This window comes from Clupea harengus, chromosome 11 (assembly GCF_900700415.2).
Source record: "Clupea harengus chromosome 11, Ch_v2.0.2, whole genome shotgun sequence".
Lineage (NCBI taxonomy): Eukaryota > Metazoa > Chordata > Actinopteri > Clupeiformes > Clupeidae > Clupea > Clupea harengus.
In genome coordinates this window covers 28,023,899-28,042,629 of record NC_045162.1, presented here as the reverse complement: position 1 = coordinate 28,042,629, position 18,731 = coordinate 28,023,899, and the positions used below count along the sequence as shown (strand labels likewise).

General features: G+C 45.0%; 1 protein-coding gene across 1 annotated transcript in view; it reads right to left on the bottom strand.

Moving 5' to 3' along the window:
• Positions 1-17,773, bottom strand: part of ptk2ab (protein tyrosine kinase 2ab) — a 62,920-nt gene extending 45,147 nt beyond the window's left edge. Inside the window, 4 exon segments of the mRNA XM_031576702.2 lie at positions 394-548; positions 551-619; positions 11,888-11,914; positions 16,775-17,773. Coding sequence (XP_031432562.1) covers positions 394-548; positions 551-619; positions 11,888-11,914; positions 16,775-16,811 — 288 coding nt within the window. The 5' untranslated portion in view covers positions 16,812-17,773.
• Between the last annotated feature and the right edge of the window lie 958 nt (positions 17,774-18,731).

Here is an 18,731-nt window from a genome sequence, read left to right as displayed (position 1 = left end):
GGATTAGCCTAGACGATCACAGGGTAGGCACTGCCTACACTGACCACACATCACTGAAGCCAGATATATCACCAACTCCAGGATTTCACCCTAAAGAAAACGATGATTGGCCACAACATGAAAAGAACCAAAGGGAAACATGATTAAAGAATAGCAAAGACCATGGAAAAAACACCCAGCTGTTTACTGTTAGAAGTGGAAAACTCCAGCACAACAGCAGAAGTTCAGAGGGAAATGTAGAGGGAGAAGTAAATATGTTGAGGCATAGAACTAGGGAGAGAGAGAGAGATATAGAGAGGGGGGCAGAGGGAGAGAAAGAAAGAAAGAAAGAAAGAAAGAAAGAAAGAAAGAAAGAAAGAAAGAGAGGGAGAAAGAGATACCACATGTCCTCACCCTGACGTCCGTGGCATCCCCGTGTCGGATGTTGCTCGCCCAGGTGCAAGGCTCACTGCTGCTCTCGAAGTAGTGGAAGATCTTGAGCAGTCGCTCCAGCATACCAGGAGGGCGCTCCATCCCAGCACTGAGCCGGGCTTGACCCCTGGACACAGCGCATGGTTCAGGTTGGGGTCCAGGTAAGCCGCCGCCATACCTTTAGTGGGTGCTAGGTGTCCGTCATACTCTGCAAAAGAAAGGGATTGATCAGGGCCTAACCCATAGTGGCAAATCTAGGATGTTTAATATAAACCTGCCCCAAAGGCAGGCGTAGCAGTGACTGCTCGGCACATGAGCAGTTCGTGGGTGATCACACTGACCAGCGGTTTTAGCTGCAGAAGTGTTGATTCTCTATTGTTTGCTATATTTTGGTAGTAGAATAGGTGACACATTAGCATTATGCTAGCAACCTAGAGGTCAGACTTTAATATGGTGGGACGTCCAATCAAAAAATAGAAATGAATCCTCATTTAGCAACCAGAAAGAACTTTAACCAAGAGAATGTTATGGTGTGTGTGTTTTGCGAAATTAAGTGGCGCCACTTCATTATTTCTGGTGTGATTGCAGGTTCAAGACCAAAGAAAAAACTGAATCCTAGTATGCCACCCACATTCCCTGTTTTTCTGTTCATTGCTTCTATGCACCACGCATCCATCTCAATACTACCAAGGGGTACAAAACATGAAAACACATGCCAAGATGATCAAACATGGCTGTTGCTGTCTAACTGTAGCTGACTGTTGGTGTTCCATCTTTGTCCCCCCGTCTTAAGTGGATTACGCAGGAGGCATACGGCAGGAATCATTCATACCCAAACAAACAAGAGTGAGGAAAACACAGAAGCATCTGGCTCTTCATTGGAACAATCTGGATCAAGGCTCTGTAATTGTTTAGAAAAATAATGCTTGAATCCTCTTCAGTTAATCCATGGTTTGAACATAAGCTGGGTATGCTTTAAAACTTAACAAAACATCAAGATAGAACTAGGGCTGGCAGGTCACCACCCTGTCTTTTCACAGTCCATCATAAATTGAGAGCTTAGAGAATAGAGCAATACACCGAGGTTATGCTGCATATAAAGGTTTCAGCATGTACACAGATTGTAAAGATCCTAATAGATTTTTTAAACCAGAGAACTGTTGACATGCAAGAACATTGCATGAATGAAGCCAAGCATTCCAAGCCATATTCAAGTCTTTCCCCATCAAGTGCCAAAACAACAATTACAAATTTCCAAGCATTGGGGGAAAAAAAACTCAATTCACTTTGCAATCCATACTGAAAATACAAATAGGCCAGTCTTCTGAGGCAAAAGAGTCAGTGTCCTGGGGGGGTGGTGGGGTGGACAGAGAACACCTCGTCTGGGGAACGTCACTGCCAGTCAGCTGTATGGTAGCATGATATGATGAGCTGCAATCATGCGAACAGCACAGCGCAGGCCACAGGACCTCAAGAGGTAGCGCAGACATCCATGAGGGTCCCAGTTAGAGTCTGGTATCTCCTGGCTAAGGGTTCACCGCTTATTTGCTGGAGTTGGAAAAGGGTTACTGAAAGGGGCCTCTGATGTCAGAGACATGAGGGGTGTAAAGCAGTGAAACATGAATTGAGTTCCTTACCTAACATTGTTTGAAATGTATTTTAAAAAGTACCTTGAAAGTAGCTTGTCCTAATCAATTGTTTACCCAACATTTGTAGGTCAATCACTCTAAAATCTGCCCTTCTGAACTTTCTGTCTACTATCAACATTTTAACGAAACGAAAAAACATGGACTCACTTCAACACTTGGTCGAGGGTAACTATCTTTGGAATTGTAAAACAGCACAAAAGAGCAATGTAAACACCACCAACCCTAGAATGCACACAGCCATTTCACGGCATATAAATCAGAGTGAAAGAAAAAAAACAACCTTTAACCCCTCCTGTGTTGTTGTATAGTCTGCATCAGACTAAAGCTAGCCTGCGGCTCACACGCGCTCCCTCCCTACCTCTGACAAGGAAAGGCCAGCAGGTCCACACCACCCTGGAGGCACAGAGCAGAGAGCAGCAGCAGCAGCAGCGGCGGCTGCGGCCCTCCGTACACATGACCACCCAGCCAGGTTAGCGCCTCTCTCCCAGGACATCCACCTCCACTGCACCGCTGGAGGATCTCCACTGGCTTCAGACTGCTTTATCTCTTTGGGGCTTTCCAGCGCCAGTAAAAAAAGATTACACTTCCCAACCTCACACACACACACACACACACACACACCTCTCCCAGAGTTTCCTTTGCGGTCACGTCACATCCTGGTTATCACAATGCGCCTTGCTGCAACGAGTCGTCTGTTTGAGTCACAGTGCGGATCTTGTTCCTGTCTCTCTTTCCCCGTGGAGCCCCTGAGAATGCCGTAAACCCCTTCCTGAAGGATGGGCTCGGGGCCAGGGCCAGGGCCCGGGCTCCCTGTGCAAAAACAGCCCTTTATCAGGAGGACGGGATCCTGCCGCCAACCAAGGACTACCAATGCACACATGCACACACTGGTTGGCTCACCGACAAAGCTAAGCTCGGTAAACAAATACAGGGCCCTCTGCCAGATAGCATAGCAGCAAGGTGGGGCTTATGCCATACCGCTCAATCTGCACTAACACAAACGGACTTCACGAAACCCTTGAGTGGTGTCCCATAAAAATGTAAATAATTGCTGCTTATTTCAGCACAATTCAGGAACTAGTAGGAATACTTGAAACTGGTGCTTATTTGCAGCATAAACATGAATGTTTTTCCAGGAAATGTGCTGACATCTGACTAAAGTCTGTAGCATTGCAAGCATTAGTGTTGTTACAGTGTTTCACAGCTCTGTCTGTCTGTCCGCTGCCACCAGCTACAGTGTTTCACAGCTCTGCCTGCCTGCCTGTCTGTCTGTCTGTCTGTCTGTCTGTCTGTCTGTCTGTCTGTCTGTCTGTCTGTCTGTCTGTCTGTCTGTCTGTCTGTCTGTCTGTCTGTCTGTCTGTCTGTCTGTCTGTCTGCCACCACGACCACCAGCTACAGTGTTTCAGTTTCAAAAGACCTTTGTCTCACTAATCAATGTTGAACAGGATGGACAAATTCCATCCGTTGAATTAGAGAGGCTTGTAGAATGCTGGGTCAATGGGCAGCAGACGCAGGGGCGAAGGGAGATGAGCGAGCGTCCAATCAATACAGCCTCCTTCTGCTTGGCTACCATGGCCTGGCCCATTATTACAGCCTTCTTCAGCTTGGCCACTATGGCCTGGCCTGCCATGCCCATCATGCTCAGCCAGAAGAAGGACACAGCCATGACGGGAAACAAAACAACTCCATCAAATACACAGGTCCTGTGGCACCTAAAATATATACGCTACTGGGTTTTTAGACAACCACTCCATCTTTCTCACTAATGACAGACGCGGGCAACAGCCGTCATAAGCAAATAGCATCTGTTATAAACAATAATGATGAGGAGAACTAATTAGCAGGGAGTAGAACGCTTCCGAGTGAGAAGGCAGAGGAAGAGGTGCTCAATCATGCTTGAGTGTCTAACATGTCTGCTGCTGTTGCATGTTACCTCACAGGTGGCTTTTCTCAGGAGTGCATCAGTCAATATTGACTAGAGTCACACGACTTACCATCAGATCACAGGACTATTGCACAATAGATGGATACCTTTGTCTATGGCTAAGGCTCTTTGCTCTTTGCATGCACTGCCCTGCCCTGCCCTGGCCTGGCCTGACAAAAGCCCATTCAGCATTCTCTGAACCAACATCTCAGATATCCTCTGGGACACTATGGAAATATTCATGCTTAAACCATGGGCCAAAGTGAGATCAGTGGCTAGAACATGCCACCAGTTCCACAGATAGAGTAATGATCTGCCACTGCTATATTAGAAGGGGCATATCACTTACTGCACTGTCGACATGTAATGTCCTTTTACTGATACTAAATATGTAGCTGAAATCTGTAACAAAAGTGGAATCTTAAGCTAGAAACGTAACTACAATGACATGGGGGGCCTTTAAAGGGTTAAGAAGGTTGTGTCACTCCACACACTAACAAAAGCATTATATAACCCAACCACTGCTATGGTCTAGTAGTGCAACAGATATCCACAAAACAATCCCTGGTATCAATTGAGCCATTTGCATGATAATGATTCCACCTGTGCCTCAGAGGAAGAACATGATCCCACATCGCTCACAGAGACCACGGCTCCCCCCCCCCAAAGCTTTTGCTGATGGCGCGGCCACCACTGGCGTCTGTGAAAAGAACACGGCGGGCTACGATCCTTCCACAAAGAGCACAGAGTACTGGTGAGAGCCAGGTAAGATCAGCTCTATGCTACCTGTGAGAGCCAGGTAAGAGCAGCTCTATGCTACCTGTGAGAGCCAGGTAAGATCAGCTCTGTGCTACCTGTGAGCGCCAGGTAAGATCAGCTCTATGCTACCTGTGAGAGCCAGGTAAGATCAGCTCTATGCTACCTGTGAGAGCCAGGTAAGATCAGCTCTATGCTACCTGTGAGAGCCAGGTAAGAGCAGCTCTATGCTACCTGTGAGAGCCAGGTAAGATCAGCTCTATGCGACCGGTGAGAGCCAGGTAAGATCAGCTCTATGCGACCTGTGAGAGCCAGGTAAGAGCAGCTCTATGCTACCTGTGAGAGCCAGGTAAGATCAGCTCAATGCTACCTGTGAGAGCCAGGTAAGATCAGCTCTATGCTGCTACCTGTGAGAGCCAAGTAAGATCAGCTGTATGCTACCTGTGAGAGCCAGGTAAGAGCAGCTCTATGCTACCTGTGAGAGCCGGGTAAGAGCAGCTCTATGCTACCTGTGAGAAGCAGCCTGAAAAGAGCCCTGAGCTGAGGGATGGCTCAGATTTCAGTGGTCCACTCAAGCCTGGACCCTGCAAAGGAAGGGATCTCATAGCATCATTAGTGGGGGCTCAGGCAGTCCCCTTCTAGACATACACCTCTGTCAGCCTGTAGACGTACAGAACAAAGAAAATGTAATAATCTACATCTAAGTGTAAAATGTATGTAAATCTTTGTTCTGTAGACACACAGAACAAAGAAAAAAACTAGTGCTGTCTATCGATTTATAAATGAACTAATTAAAATCACACAATTTGCTGCTTTTTGTTCTTCTTGAAGACAGCTTGTAATAATCTACATCTAAGTGTAAAATGTATGTAAATCTAAATCAATGTGGAGTCATCACAAAGGGAGTATATTTAAAATCAAATACTATTGTTTAATAGCATCTTTTTAACTTTGAACACAGATTCTCTCCCGTGAACTATAGATTTCCAATAAAACCATCAAGGCCATCCAAATGGGCCGTGGGCTTGAAAAGCATGTTTGTTATATGCGTAGCATGACAAGTGTGAGGGAACTTTTATTTCCAAACGGGGATCGAGATGAAGACGCAGAGAAGCAGAGAAGTAGAGACACTGACTTTCGGGGAGGGAGATAGTTTGGAGGGCGCTAGCGACTAGGTCCGCCGGTCAGTAGTTAGAATGTGGTGTGCAGCCTGCTGGGTTAGTTGTAAGCTGAAGTGCTCAATAAACTTTCAATCTTGTGAATTCAACTAAGCTCCGTGGTCAGATGTACATTGGATGCCCCCAGATATTTTTACCATTACATATGCACAGAAATACTTACAAAAACTGCATTCATTGTGTTCATTTTTTTAACACGTTGAATAATTCAAATTAATTGCAAAAATTAACTGGTTCATTTTGACAGCACAAAAATAACTAAAAACAAAAGCAATCCCAGATCTCCTAGGTCTACGTTGTTTTGATTTACCTGTTCATGTCCAAAGCAAGCCATGGTTTAAAAGGATCCCATCAAGATCTGGCCTGCAAAATCTTTACTGAGAAACATGCAACCTGCCCGTCTCGTTATTTGACTGAGCCCGCTTGTTTTGCCTGCACAGGATGCCAGTGCATCCTTATCTTTTAATGACTGAAACCAGTAGTTGAGCGCTGGCAGCAGTGAAGAGGGCTCCCTACACAACTCAAAAACATCCCACCTGATACCTTTGGCCTAGAAAAAGGCATTACAATCAGAACGACTATGATGGATGACGCTTACACTAGAATATCACCCTTCTTTTAACCTTGCCTGTTATGAATGTGCCGAGATCATCAAGGGTTAGGGGAAAGGTCGGTTTGCATTGAGGTCAGAAATATACAAAATATCAAGGTTGCGTAGCCATTCAATGCTTTTAATGAAGACAATCAAAACTCCTTCTTGGGAATACAATGTAACTGGATGATTTAGACTCATTCCTTTGGTAATTTCAACCACCAAATGTAGTCCAAAAAGCTTGCACCCTGCGTCTTGTCAAGGCATGAAATCAGATACCTACTTTTGTTTAACCTCTAGAAGGAGATCAGGTATTTACAAAAGTCATCTCCACAATACTCCCCCCCCCATGGCAGACAAATTCATTTTGGGAGCTGCCGAGTTACCTAACGTGCTCCATTTAGTCTTTCCCCCGGATACTGGATATCCAATCCAGCTCCAGTGAGAAGCCGAACTGGGGAAGGACAAGCCAGCTGCTGCTGCTGCCGCGGCGGTGGCGGCAGGTACCTGGCCTACTTCTCCACCTCGGGGAGGAGCCCACTAATCACACAGCACACCGACACTTAATCAGTCCAAGACGAATGGGAATTCATCCCTGAGTAATGAAGCAGCTTCACAACGCAACACTGGCTCTGCAGTAAGACACGGCCGGGAGTTTATCGTGTTCTGATTGCTGCCGGAGAGATTAGTCATTAAAACAGCTGATTGATATGAGGCATGAGTAAGAGGGAGGGGGCTTCTGTTTCCGATGCGTAGTCATGTGGCTGTATCATAAAGAGGTCTCTATAGCACAGCCACAGTTACGCACGAGGAAACGGATTTTTCTGCAATACCAGAGAAGGACACCTACCTACCCCAGTTCTGTCATAGGACTGACTGAACCTGAGCAGAGCGATGGGTGACTAACAGGCAACGCACGCAAAAACAAACAAATAGATCATCCCATTTAAAAGTAAAAATCGACAATCAACCTTTCAACATTAGCATTATCAGATGAAAGACACCAGACACGGTCGCTTCATGCGGCTCGTCAAAGCATCGGTAACATCTCACACAGAAATAGAGGCACGACAGTGGAGCGGCGCGGGCTCCAGACTGCCGTCTGATCAACGTACTTGGCAGAGGTGGGCCGTAGGAGTAGACACAGGCGGCGCCCCGCGTCCAGCACAGGGGGAAGGGGCTGCAGCCGCCGGGCTCCATGGGTTCTCCACCTGCTTCGGCTCTCCGGGCCCCGCGGCTGCCCCGCTCCCCTGCGTCCGCATAGAGCCCAGGCAGCCGCCCCCGCCCCCGGCCCGGCCCCCCAACACCGGCTCACCGACTGGAAAATCAGCAGGAATGGCTCACTTCCAAGAGGCTTCCTGGAGCAGAACCGCCGCTGCAGGTATTTCTTAAGCTTCAAGGATCACCAGGTTGCCAACTGAGCCCCCAAAACAGGTTGGCGGAGTCACGGAGAGAGGAGAATGGCATGGAAGAAAAGCCGCCTTGCGCTGCCTCGTCTGTCACAGTCCTGCCCTTGTTTTACAGATCCAGAGGGGTTTTGCAACAGCATCAAATACAAATCCCCTGCTATGACTGTTGCTTTTGACAACTAATCAAGGCAGACAATACTGTAGGAACACACCGAAGAAAGTCGGCAGAAAAAAAACCAAAGCAAGCCTTTTTTTAAATCAGAAAGATATTCTTCTCCAGCTCTGAGGGAACATCACTCTTCAGCTTCTCACGCTCATATCCAGGACACACTGCCGTCGCCGCGAGATTCTCCCAAGTGGACTGTGTGGGAGTGTGTGAGGGTTTGTGTGTGTAGCTCAGAGAGAGCACAAGGCAGGGAGTGTTTATGGGAGGGAGGGTAGGAAAGGGGTAGTGAGAGTGAGTGAGTGAGTGAGAGAGAGAGACAGAGAGAGAGAAAATAGAGAGAGAAAGAAAGAAAGAAAGAAAGAAAGAAAGAAAGAAAAAGAGAGAGAGAGAGAGAGAGAGAGAGAGCTCATATCCATTGACTGAACTGGGTAAGCAAAGCGAGGTAGCTGAGAGAGGGGGGGGGGACTGTCCTCATTCATATTCAGGGGCCTCCCTTACAGCCATTGGCTCAGCCCTCTCCTGTGTACAGAGACCACACGGCCTCCTCCACAGCACAAGAGAGCGGCACGTCCAGTCTGACCGGGTTGTTATGTGGACGGTGGGCCAGCCAAACACTCTCCCCTTGGCTCACCCTGCCCTTGGGGGAGACTGCCAAAAGCCCTCCACTCAAGGCACCACTCAAGGTCTCATATTCCACACACAGTGGCCAGGTACAGAGAGGTCTGACAGGGAAACAAGGTGAAGAGGGGATAAGCAGAAACGATATAAGCCCCAACTTTACATGCACATTCAAATCATGGCCACACCTGCTGCTGTGGCTTGTGCCCTGCTAAATATTTAAAAACGTAACCTTCACGAACAATAAATTCAATACTCGAGAACAAATCCATCCGGGTGAAAAAAAAAGATTGTGTACATGAAGCAGAAATCCAATCTAGGGAAGCACAGACAGGAAAATGAGGATTTGAATCTGGCTCCACGGTTCTGTGAACCCTCTGATCCACCTTGTGTCTAAACTCATGACGGGTTTCTACTTGGGCAGGTCAGATACCCAACGGACACACTGTGGAGCACAGACAATAAGAACCGGCTGCATCACTCAAAGCACCCAGTGAGTGATCCAGTGTGATCCAGACACAGCCCAACTACTAAAGCACAGTGAAAGATCCAGTGGGACCCAGACACAGCCCAACTACTAAAGTTTGCACCAGGAGAAGAGGTGGGCGGCTAGTTTACTGACTTTAATTGGGGCAGAGAGAGGCACTGATAGAGGCACTGATAGAGGCACTGATAGAGGAAATGTTTCGCATTCTATTGAAAAGGAATGAGAATCAAAGCCAGCCTTAGGGTGACTTATTTCAAGCATCTGCTGTGTTGGGCCATTAGTGTATTTACTCCACATTCCATTGCCTTGAGAGGGAAATATAGGACAATACCTTCAACCTACAACTGAATGCAGAGAAATCCATGCACTTGCATTGGAGTGTTTGAAACAATACATTTTAGACTGTTATATTTAACAGACTAATCTCAAGCTAACCAAGGTAGCTCCAGATAAGCAACAATAGCATTATATGAGATAACATCGAAGCTTTAACGCCAAATTATAATCTGGCAGGGTTCCAGAGACATGTTTTAATCTATCTTTGCAATTACAGCAGCTTTAAAAAGGTGAGTGAGTCTGCGTGACAGTTCCATGAGAAATGTGTTTCATGTTTCTTAGGCTTCTGGGAAAGTACTGGTCATCGTTTGCCACAGAATCAATGCTGTCGGCTCAGAATTCAGATCATTTACATTTACATTTAGTCATTTAGCAGACGCTTTTATCCAAAGCGACTTACATATGTGCGATTTACAATGTATACACATTTTACAGTTACACTGATGGCACACTGCACATCAGGAGCAATTAGGGGTTCAGTGCCTTGCTCAAGGACGCTTCGACAGGGAATCGAACTAGCAACCTTCTGATTACTAAACGACTTCTTTACCTCCTGTACCACTGCCGCCCCAGATGAAACACACGGCCCAACTATGCTGCTATACAGAGGGTTAGGGGTTTATGTATGATCCCAGCGCACAACAGGACCTCCACGCATAGAGCTGGGACAGAGCAAGCACCTCAGACCTAGTCACATCTAACCAGTGGAACTGACAACTGAAGCACCTCAGACCTAGTCACATCTAACCAGTGGAACTGACAACTGAAGCACCTCAGACCTAGTCACATCTAACCAGTAGAACTGACATCACATCTAACCAGTAGCACTAACGTCACATCTAACCAGTAGAACTAACATCACATCTAACCAGTAGAACTAACATCACATCTAACCAGTAGAACTAACATCACATCTAACCAGTAGAACTAACATCACATCTAACCAGTAGAACTGACATCACATCTAACCAGTAGAACTGACAACTGAAGCACTTCAGACATAGTCACATCTAACCAGTAGAACTGACAACTGAAGCACCTCAGACATAGTCACATCTAACCAGTAGAACTGACAACTGAAGCACCTCAGACATAGTCACATCTAACCAGTGGAACTGACATCACATCTAACCAGTAGAACTGACAACTGAAGCACTGACAAGAGCAACAGACTTCAAGTGATGGGCATATTTAACAATTATGAATGTAAATATACCCAACATTTTGCAATGTTATGATTCCTCTAAGTAGGTCAGTGTTTATAAATGTGGGTAAGCAATCTAAATCATCTAAAGTTCTGGCATAATTTGCTGAAGATGGCTAAACGTAGTCTTTCTGATATTTTGTGCTGCCTTAACACAAAAAGTTGTAGCTCCCTTGTCATGTAGTCCCGGGTGTTAAGCATGAGACTGTTGAGTCTCAGATGATCCCCTGTGCGTCCCCGTGCTGAGGCCGGGGACTTCCTGCCAGCCTACCCTCCCACAGGGAGCACTCACAGCCTCAAATATCACCTCCCAAAGCCACATCCCCCGAGACACAGACCACTCACCTCCCAAAGCCACATCCCCCGAGACGCAGGAGACCACTCACCTCCCAAAGCCACATCCCCCGAGACACAGACCACTCACCTCCCAAAGCCACATCCCCCGAGACACAGGAGACCACTCACCTCCCAAAGACACATCCCCCGAGACACAGGAGACCACTCACGCTGGAGGCCTAGCCAAATCCAACTGACAATCTACTGCAGCAACACAGATATTTGGACATGCAAGGCAAGCATTTTTTTTTTATGCTTACGCACAGACCTATTTTTAGGATGTTTATTCCAAATCAAATGTTCATCTGTAGAATAGTGGACATGTTAATGAGACAATCTTTTAAAAGTTGCAAAGACCTACTATTGCTTTAAATAAAACTGGACAACCTCTGGATGAATTTGTTCTGAACCCTTTAAAATCTATGGTGCCACCTTCCACAAGGCTCCAGAATCCTTGAGGGAGACAGTGATAAATGCACTTGTCCTGCACTATAAACAACCATTACACGACCTAAGGAATTCATTTTAAGATTCAAATTTAAAAAATGCAATGCATGTGAATTATTCATTCAACCAATACAGAATGGAACTGCCTTTACAAATCTATATTGTAAGATTGATGATGAATATTTTTCCCTTTAACACCTATTCATACATTATTTCAGCGAAGAGGAACCGGCGACTGAGACAGGAGGGGATTTTTCTAAGCACACTGACTGGCTTTGAATCAACCACAAAGATTGCCATGTATTCATTGCTGTCAAACACACACACAAAAAAAAACACAGACATTATTGAATTAATATTCAATCAGCACTTACCTGTGTAGTAAGATATCCTTGAAATATCTAGGGAAGAAAGAGAAAGAGAATTAGAATGAGCCTTTCTACCACTTGGTTTCACACCACTGAAGGAGTTGATCACAGTCCATCAGAATGTGCCAGACAGAGGCACACGCGCGCACGCACACACACACACACACACACACACACACGGGCGGTGTGGGTGGTGGTACCGCAGGCGGGCGCCGTCCTGAGACTCATGAGTGCACGAATCACAAACACGCGCCCCCTGCCTGGAGTCTGGACCAGCTCTGGCCCCAAGTCAGACTCCTTCTAAAGTCTACTATTTGGTGTAGTATCATCTGGGTTTCTTCAGCAGACCTAGGGTCAGGGCCCAGCTGCTGCCTGCGGGGGGGGGGGGGGGGGCGACACCTGTCTGTGAGGGTAGCTGAGCAGGGCTGTGTGCACATTCAGCTCCGCTACTAAAGAGAGAGACCTCAGACCTCAGGGTCATCAGCAACACAGAGCGTGGAGTCATGCGGCCTTGTGTGAGCTCCAGCGCTCAACAGTCAAAGCTGACTCTTCACAGAACTAATTAGGGGAAGAAGAGAACATGACATTGATATTAAAAGTCATTAAAAGACCGATTAGGTCCTCTGTTCAGGTTAGCTTCTGTGATCAATCTGAGGCAGTACTTGATTTATCTGTGAAGTATTTCAACTGCTGTCAGCTGACTCTCTTTAGAAGCATAAAACAGGTCTAGACATGATCTAAAATACCTAACACGACTATAACTACACAGGACACCAGCTCAATAAGGCCAGCATTAAAAGGAAATTATAGCATACCATCGAGAAGTAAAGTTAGAATTGACACACTAAGAAGTAAAGTTAGAATTGACACACTACAGCTGTTTACCTTCAAATTGAAATGTTAATGTGAAATCACTTGACAGTGTTATGTATGCAAAGGCAGTGGTTTTATAGCAGCGTGAAATGTAGCATTCAGGTCCTTGAGTTAGACTGGCCTCAAGAACCCCTCCTGCCTTTGAGTGGTAGTTCACAGCCGTGATCATCTGCTGTCTGCAACACAAACCCCATCAAACGGCTCTCTCTCTCATCAAGGACTGCAGCAGCTGGAGAGGAGCAGCTTAGCCACTGGACTGACAGCAGATTAAGGGGAGAGGAAGACATTTCAGACCAGCACGTGACCTACTGCCTGGATAAGCCTGTTGGGCTGTCTGCCTAAAGCACCTCCGCACCTCCGCACCCTCACCAGGGCACAGGAGGGCATATGGCCAGGCTGGGGATGGAGCCGTACGTGGACCTACTTGGCTGGGGAGTGAGTCGGTCTTGTCTCTTCCCAAACCACTGTGCAGCTGCTTCACTTGTGTGGACGACATGTCCGTTCCTCATGAGAAGTTTGAGATCACCCGCCCCCGTACCCTGAAGTTCAAGGACTTGAACAACATAATCAAATGAATGAGGCAAATTGAGCAAAGTGGGCGCCTTTGCAATTTACAAAACTGGGATGGCTAATGACATAATGGACCTCATGTAAACCAGTCAGCATGTGCAGGCGTCCCCTGTTCCCCCTGACTGCTGAGCCTTCATTCCCCTCCACTGCCTCTGCATTGGGCAACAGACCAAGCCATCAACATCTAGCTTAAGCAAGGGGAAAAGCTCAATAAAGTAACAAATCTCTAAGATGTCTGCTGAAACTACAGCAAAGGTGTCTATGCCCCTTCATAACCATTTACTCCTCTGCCTAAAAAAGCAATAGCTACACCTTAAAATAGCATTGCTGATAATATATAATGAATAATTTGCTGAGACATGAAATAAACCAAACTCTTGTGTTTATAAGCAGGTCTCCAGGAATTGTATTCCACACTAATGAAAATGTGCATCTGTACTGTAAGTGGCTTTGGCTTAAAGCATCTGATAAATAAATAAATAAATAAATAAATGCATTTCGTTTCCAATTGACCTTGAGCCAGTGCCCTACATCTTGCATGTACATGCGCACTCAAGGCTGGCACAACATTTTGGTGCTGCGTGGTCAGTCCACACAGACCATCCTGGTGAGGAGATTTGCATCGTGGACTTAACCGTAGGCACATCCGCAAGAGTATACTTAAGACTTAAGGCTAAACGTAGACACATCTGCAGAAGTATCCTTAAGACTGAAGGCTAAAGCAGTGTGCTGTGAGAAAAGGCTAGTCCTCTGGTAGCTATAGCCAAAGCCATACATAATCTGGATGGTCAAGGCATAAGGGGAAAGGGTAGTTGTATTACTAGATAAGTGTAGGATGAATCTTCTGTCACTCACAGCCTCCATGAGATAGAAACCCATCCATAATGTTTACATTTCTCTATTCAGCAGAGACTTCTATCCAATTTACAGTACATCTAGTGTATACATTTTGAACAGTATGTGTCTCCCCTCTGAATCAAGCCAATCATGTTGGTGCTGTAAGCACTTTGCTTTGCCCGTTGAGATAATAAATCACTAGAAGTTGTGACACTGAATCTCAAACAATTTAGCCGACAATTACCTTCTGTCTTTAATTACCTTCGGTCTTTATTTTGAATTGAATTATATTCTTCAGAAGCTGAATCACAGTGAGATGTGGAACAGCTCAGTAGGAATACCAGGGGTCAGAGTTGCAGTAGTACAAATTCAACACTGAAATGTAAGTAATATTCAAAGGAATATGGAATGGATATCCATTCAAAGAGAGAAAAGCAAATTAAATAGTTACACTATTTAATTCATACAATCCATCTCTATGAAAACTCATCACGACAATATGTGCACTCCAGTGACTGAACTAAGTCACTTCCATTATGCTGATATTAAACTGGAATTCTGATTGGAAAATATGACTAATAAAGTCATGGTCAAAATAAATCCCCAAAAGAGGTCAGCATACATTTGTACAATATGATAATAAAGGTTACATCAGATCAATATACTCTCATTATACACGGGTAAACAGACAATCGCTGAATACAAATGAATAGAGCTTTCTCTTCCTCCATTCTGTTTACATAATCCTGATTTCCCCTTTGGTCAAAAAGCAGATCAACAGCCTCAGTGACTTCTGATAAATTTCATCAGCGCTTTTGTTCGACTAACAATGAAGAACACAATTATGTTAGCTCAGACAACTTAAAAAAATACTAAAATATGAAACTGAAAAAAAAAAACGACACTGCCTGTGTATACAAAATCGAAGCAAACTGCAGTCACCAACCATTATTCTAGGGTTACCACGGTTACCACGCTTTATAACTGCTCAAAGTATTCAGTCAACTGTCACAGGTCACAAGAACTTGCTTCATGCTTGTGTTTAATGTGAAATGAATACAAGATTGAAGAACACCAGCCAGGACATGGAACATGACAGCCCAGCATCTTGATCAGCTGTGGTCTCTCTAATAGACCTCATTGTACCAACTGCTCACATCCACTGGGCTTCTCCCCCTTAGCACAGATACGGTACATGACACCTGTGTGTGGATGATGATGCTGTTGGAGCTGTGCTGTGCTAGCATTGAACACAAGGGTTAAATGAATGCTGCTCTGGATATCCAGACCCCATATGCCATTACATTCACTGACTATGAACACCCTCAAAGGGAATTCATCTGATGGAATGGGCTCTTCTTGAATGATTGATTGATTGATTGATTGATTGATTGAGTACAATCCCAGCATGAACTGAGCTAGAATCAATGCCAATCTGCCAATCCCATACAGAATTGACAACAGAGAACTACAACAGAGTGATGCAATCAAAAAGAGTGTTCATCTCAATTTGACTCACGTGTCTATGAATGTAAACTATTAAAAGCTATTCCCCCTGTATAACATTAGGCTCTTTAGGGATGGGTTTTAAGGCGAGTTGCCCACAATACACAATACACACTCTTCAGTAAGGACACGGAATGCTACAGTGTGGACAATAATTCAGGCAACATTACACAACCATTTCATAGACAACCCACATGTTCTATTTTGACATTTAACTTCAGTATCATTCTATACAATTTTCCCAAATCTTTAATTACATACCGATGCACAGATACAAGTTATTAATGCTACATGCCTTTGCTTGCGTCTAGAATCTGCTTGCCTACTTAGCCAAGCCAAAAGGTACAAGGTGTAAGCAGTTCTTGTTATCTTCTGCCATGCTTGTCTGGTGCTCCACTCCCTTAAAAACACTGTGATCTAGGGGGCAGATGTCATCGGGAGTTTCCTGATTGTTACTGGATGCAAGATTTACAGAGATTCAAATCTCTCAATGAAGAGCCCAGGAGAGTTCCAAACAAGACTTTGGAGCATCTGATCTGATCTGATAATATACCTAAGATTGTAAAGACATCCATCTTAAGTATTCGTAAAAAGTCAGCTCATCAGCTTTGAACTGAACACAAACATTCTATAATGTGTACCCTGAAGCAGTGCACGCACTTCAGTGAGGTCATTCTCCTGGAATTCCTCCGGTGACATTAACATTCAAAATATGAAGCGCAGCTGAGGGCAGGTCTGCTCTGGGAATTAATTCCCAACCACTGAGTTAAGCAATGTTACGTTCCCCTCTAGATGAAAGCCAAAACAATAAGACAAGGTGACATTTCACAACATCAACCCAAGAAATGTTGTAAAAACCTGACTGATTCTCTTTCAAAATGCCCCCGCATGCAAGAGCTTGCGTGGTGAACGCGATAGTGAATTCCTCATCTTATCTATTTAGCCTCGCCTCAGTTGTTTACACCAGACAACGCTACAACTGCTATTTTCCCTAAACTGAAGCCACTGAAAACAACGACAACTTCTCTTCAGCGCTTCTTGTAGAGCCACACGTTGTGTCTGGGTGTGATGTCAAATAAAGTCAGCGGCCGTTCCTCACAGACCTACCTCCCTGTGCACAGCTGAGAAGGCTCCAGAACTGCATGGTGCTCTCGTGGATTCAGGCAGGAGGGACTCTCCTACTGACAATCTGAAGCCCAGCTAAAAAAAAACGTCCAAAACTCTCCTAACTTAATGTTTTTATCTTAGCAGTTCCCGGTTTGCTGTTTGAAGAGCCCCCGTCATGCTGTGGAAGGCGCATACCTGACTGCTTGAGAACAAACTGAAAGCGCTCTGTGAAACATACTCTTCCACCTTCCCTCCTCCTGCCCCTCCTTGAGCCTGGTGCTAGCTATGACATGTCAAAACCACCACCTCCTACACACAAGAGCCAGTAGCAGTCAACTAACAGGCCCCTTTCGACTGGTGAGTTTGTGTACAGATGATAGAGACACAGCTGGACTAACAAGTGACTTTTAGCAACATCAAGAGCGACAACACAATCATTGAAGAGTAGCATTTTTTCATGCGCTGTCTATCTAAGTCACAAAAGTTTTGTCTGAAAACTTTTGTGGAACACTATTTACTTTGTGTTGTCATCAACGGCAAGGCATGCAAAGAGCTAAATCATGCACAGAAAGACCAAGCGTCTGACAGACAGTTCAGTTTCATACAAATGCTGATACTCTATGTCAACTGATAATAATTTAAACACTCCCTTCCACTCAGAATCGGCGACTTCAAGAACCAGATTAGATTTCTCCTCAGCTCCACTCAAACATTGAGAACTTTGTTTACAGATGTCAAACTGACTCACTTTTTACACACCAAATGTATTAAAGTCCATTTCTGCAGAAACTGCAGTTGCAGTGAAAGGAAGGTGTAGACAAACTACACAGCTAGCAACGTCATGCTTTTATTTAGGTTTTTCTTAAAGGTTTCATCCGCTGCCATAGCCTTCGGGTCTCCTGTCTAGAACTCTTCATCTAAACCGCAATCTGGTAGGCTACGCCACAAATGCACAGTACAGTATCGGGCTTCAATCAATTAAGATTCAACACATTTGCTTTGAATATCTAAATAGTTTTTAAAAATCAAATTAAAGTGGTAATTTTCAGGGTAACCCCAGGCAATTGCTCGGTCTCCCCTTTGGCAAACTTCAAAACAAAACGTTCTATTGCACAATGTAACCCATCAAGGCAACAATCATACAACGTGGAGCAGAATGAAAACAAATGTAGTTATGTGAATTTATAGAGGGATAACACTTCATATATAACAGTAAGATATTAATCTTAAAAATGACGTTTCAATGAAACAACTTAGCCTTCCCACTGTTGTGCTCAGGAAACAATGTGTCCCATCGCAGCATTCTGAATAAATACCTCGTTTTGTTCTATGCACCAACATGATACGTCAAATCCGGACTGTTGCCTGATTGCACAATAGTGCTTAATTCCACACGAAAGCTAGGCATTCAGAAATGTAAAAGCAATTGGGAAGACGGAGCAATCGGTAAAACACAAAGTCTAACAACATGCAACCAAAGGTGTGGAAAAGGCTAGGAACCTTAGGTGTGATTCGGCATGGCAAAACACTTTCAGCTCTGCAACACAGTTAACACACCAGCTGACAGTAACACTATGTTAACCTCTTCGTGCCGTTTCATAATGGTTGTCAGTTGCTGAGGTAGACTTGCAATAATTCACAACGCATACATTGCTACTATGCGAGTCAGCAAAATATCATCACTCCCAGCTAACGGATCTGCGCTAACCCTCTCCGTAGCCCCCATGCTAACACGCTAACATTTCAATTATTACATTATTCTAGGGCATGAAAAATAAACATGTTGCCTGTGCATCACAAAACTTACCTTTACCCTGCAAAATATGAGTCAACAAATTATCTCTTTGACTACCGTTCCTATTTCCCGCAAAAAACGCTTAAATCCTGTTATGAGCGTGGTTCCGAGGCTCTGTGGGGTCTTCCTCCTCCGTCTCCTCAGCCAGCTACACTCTCTCCC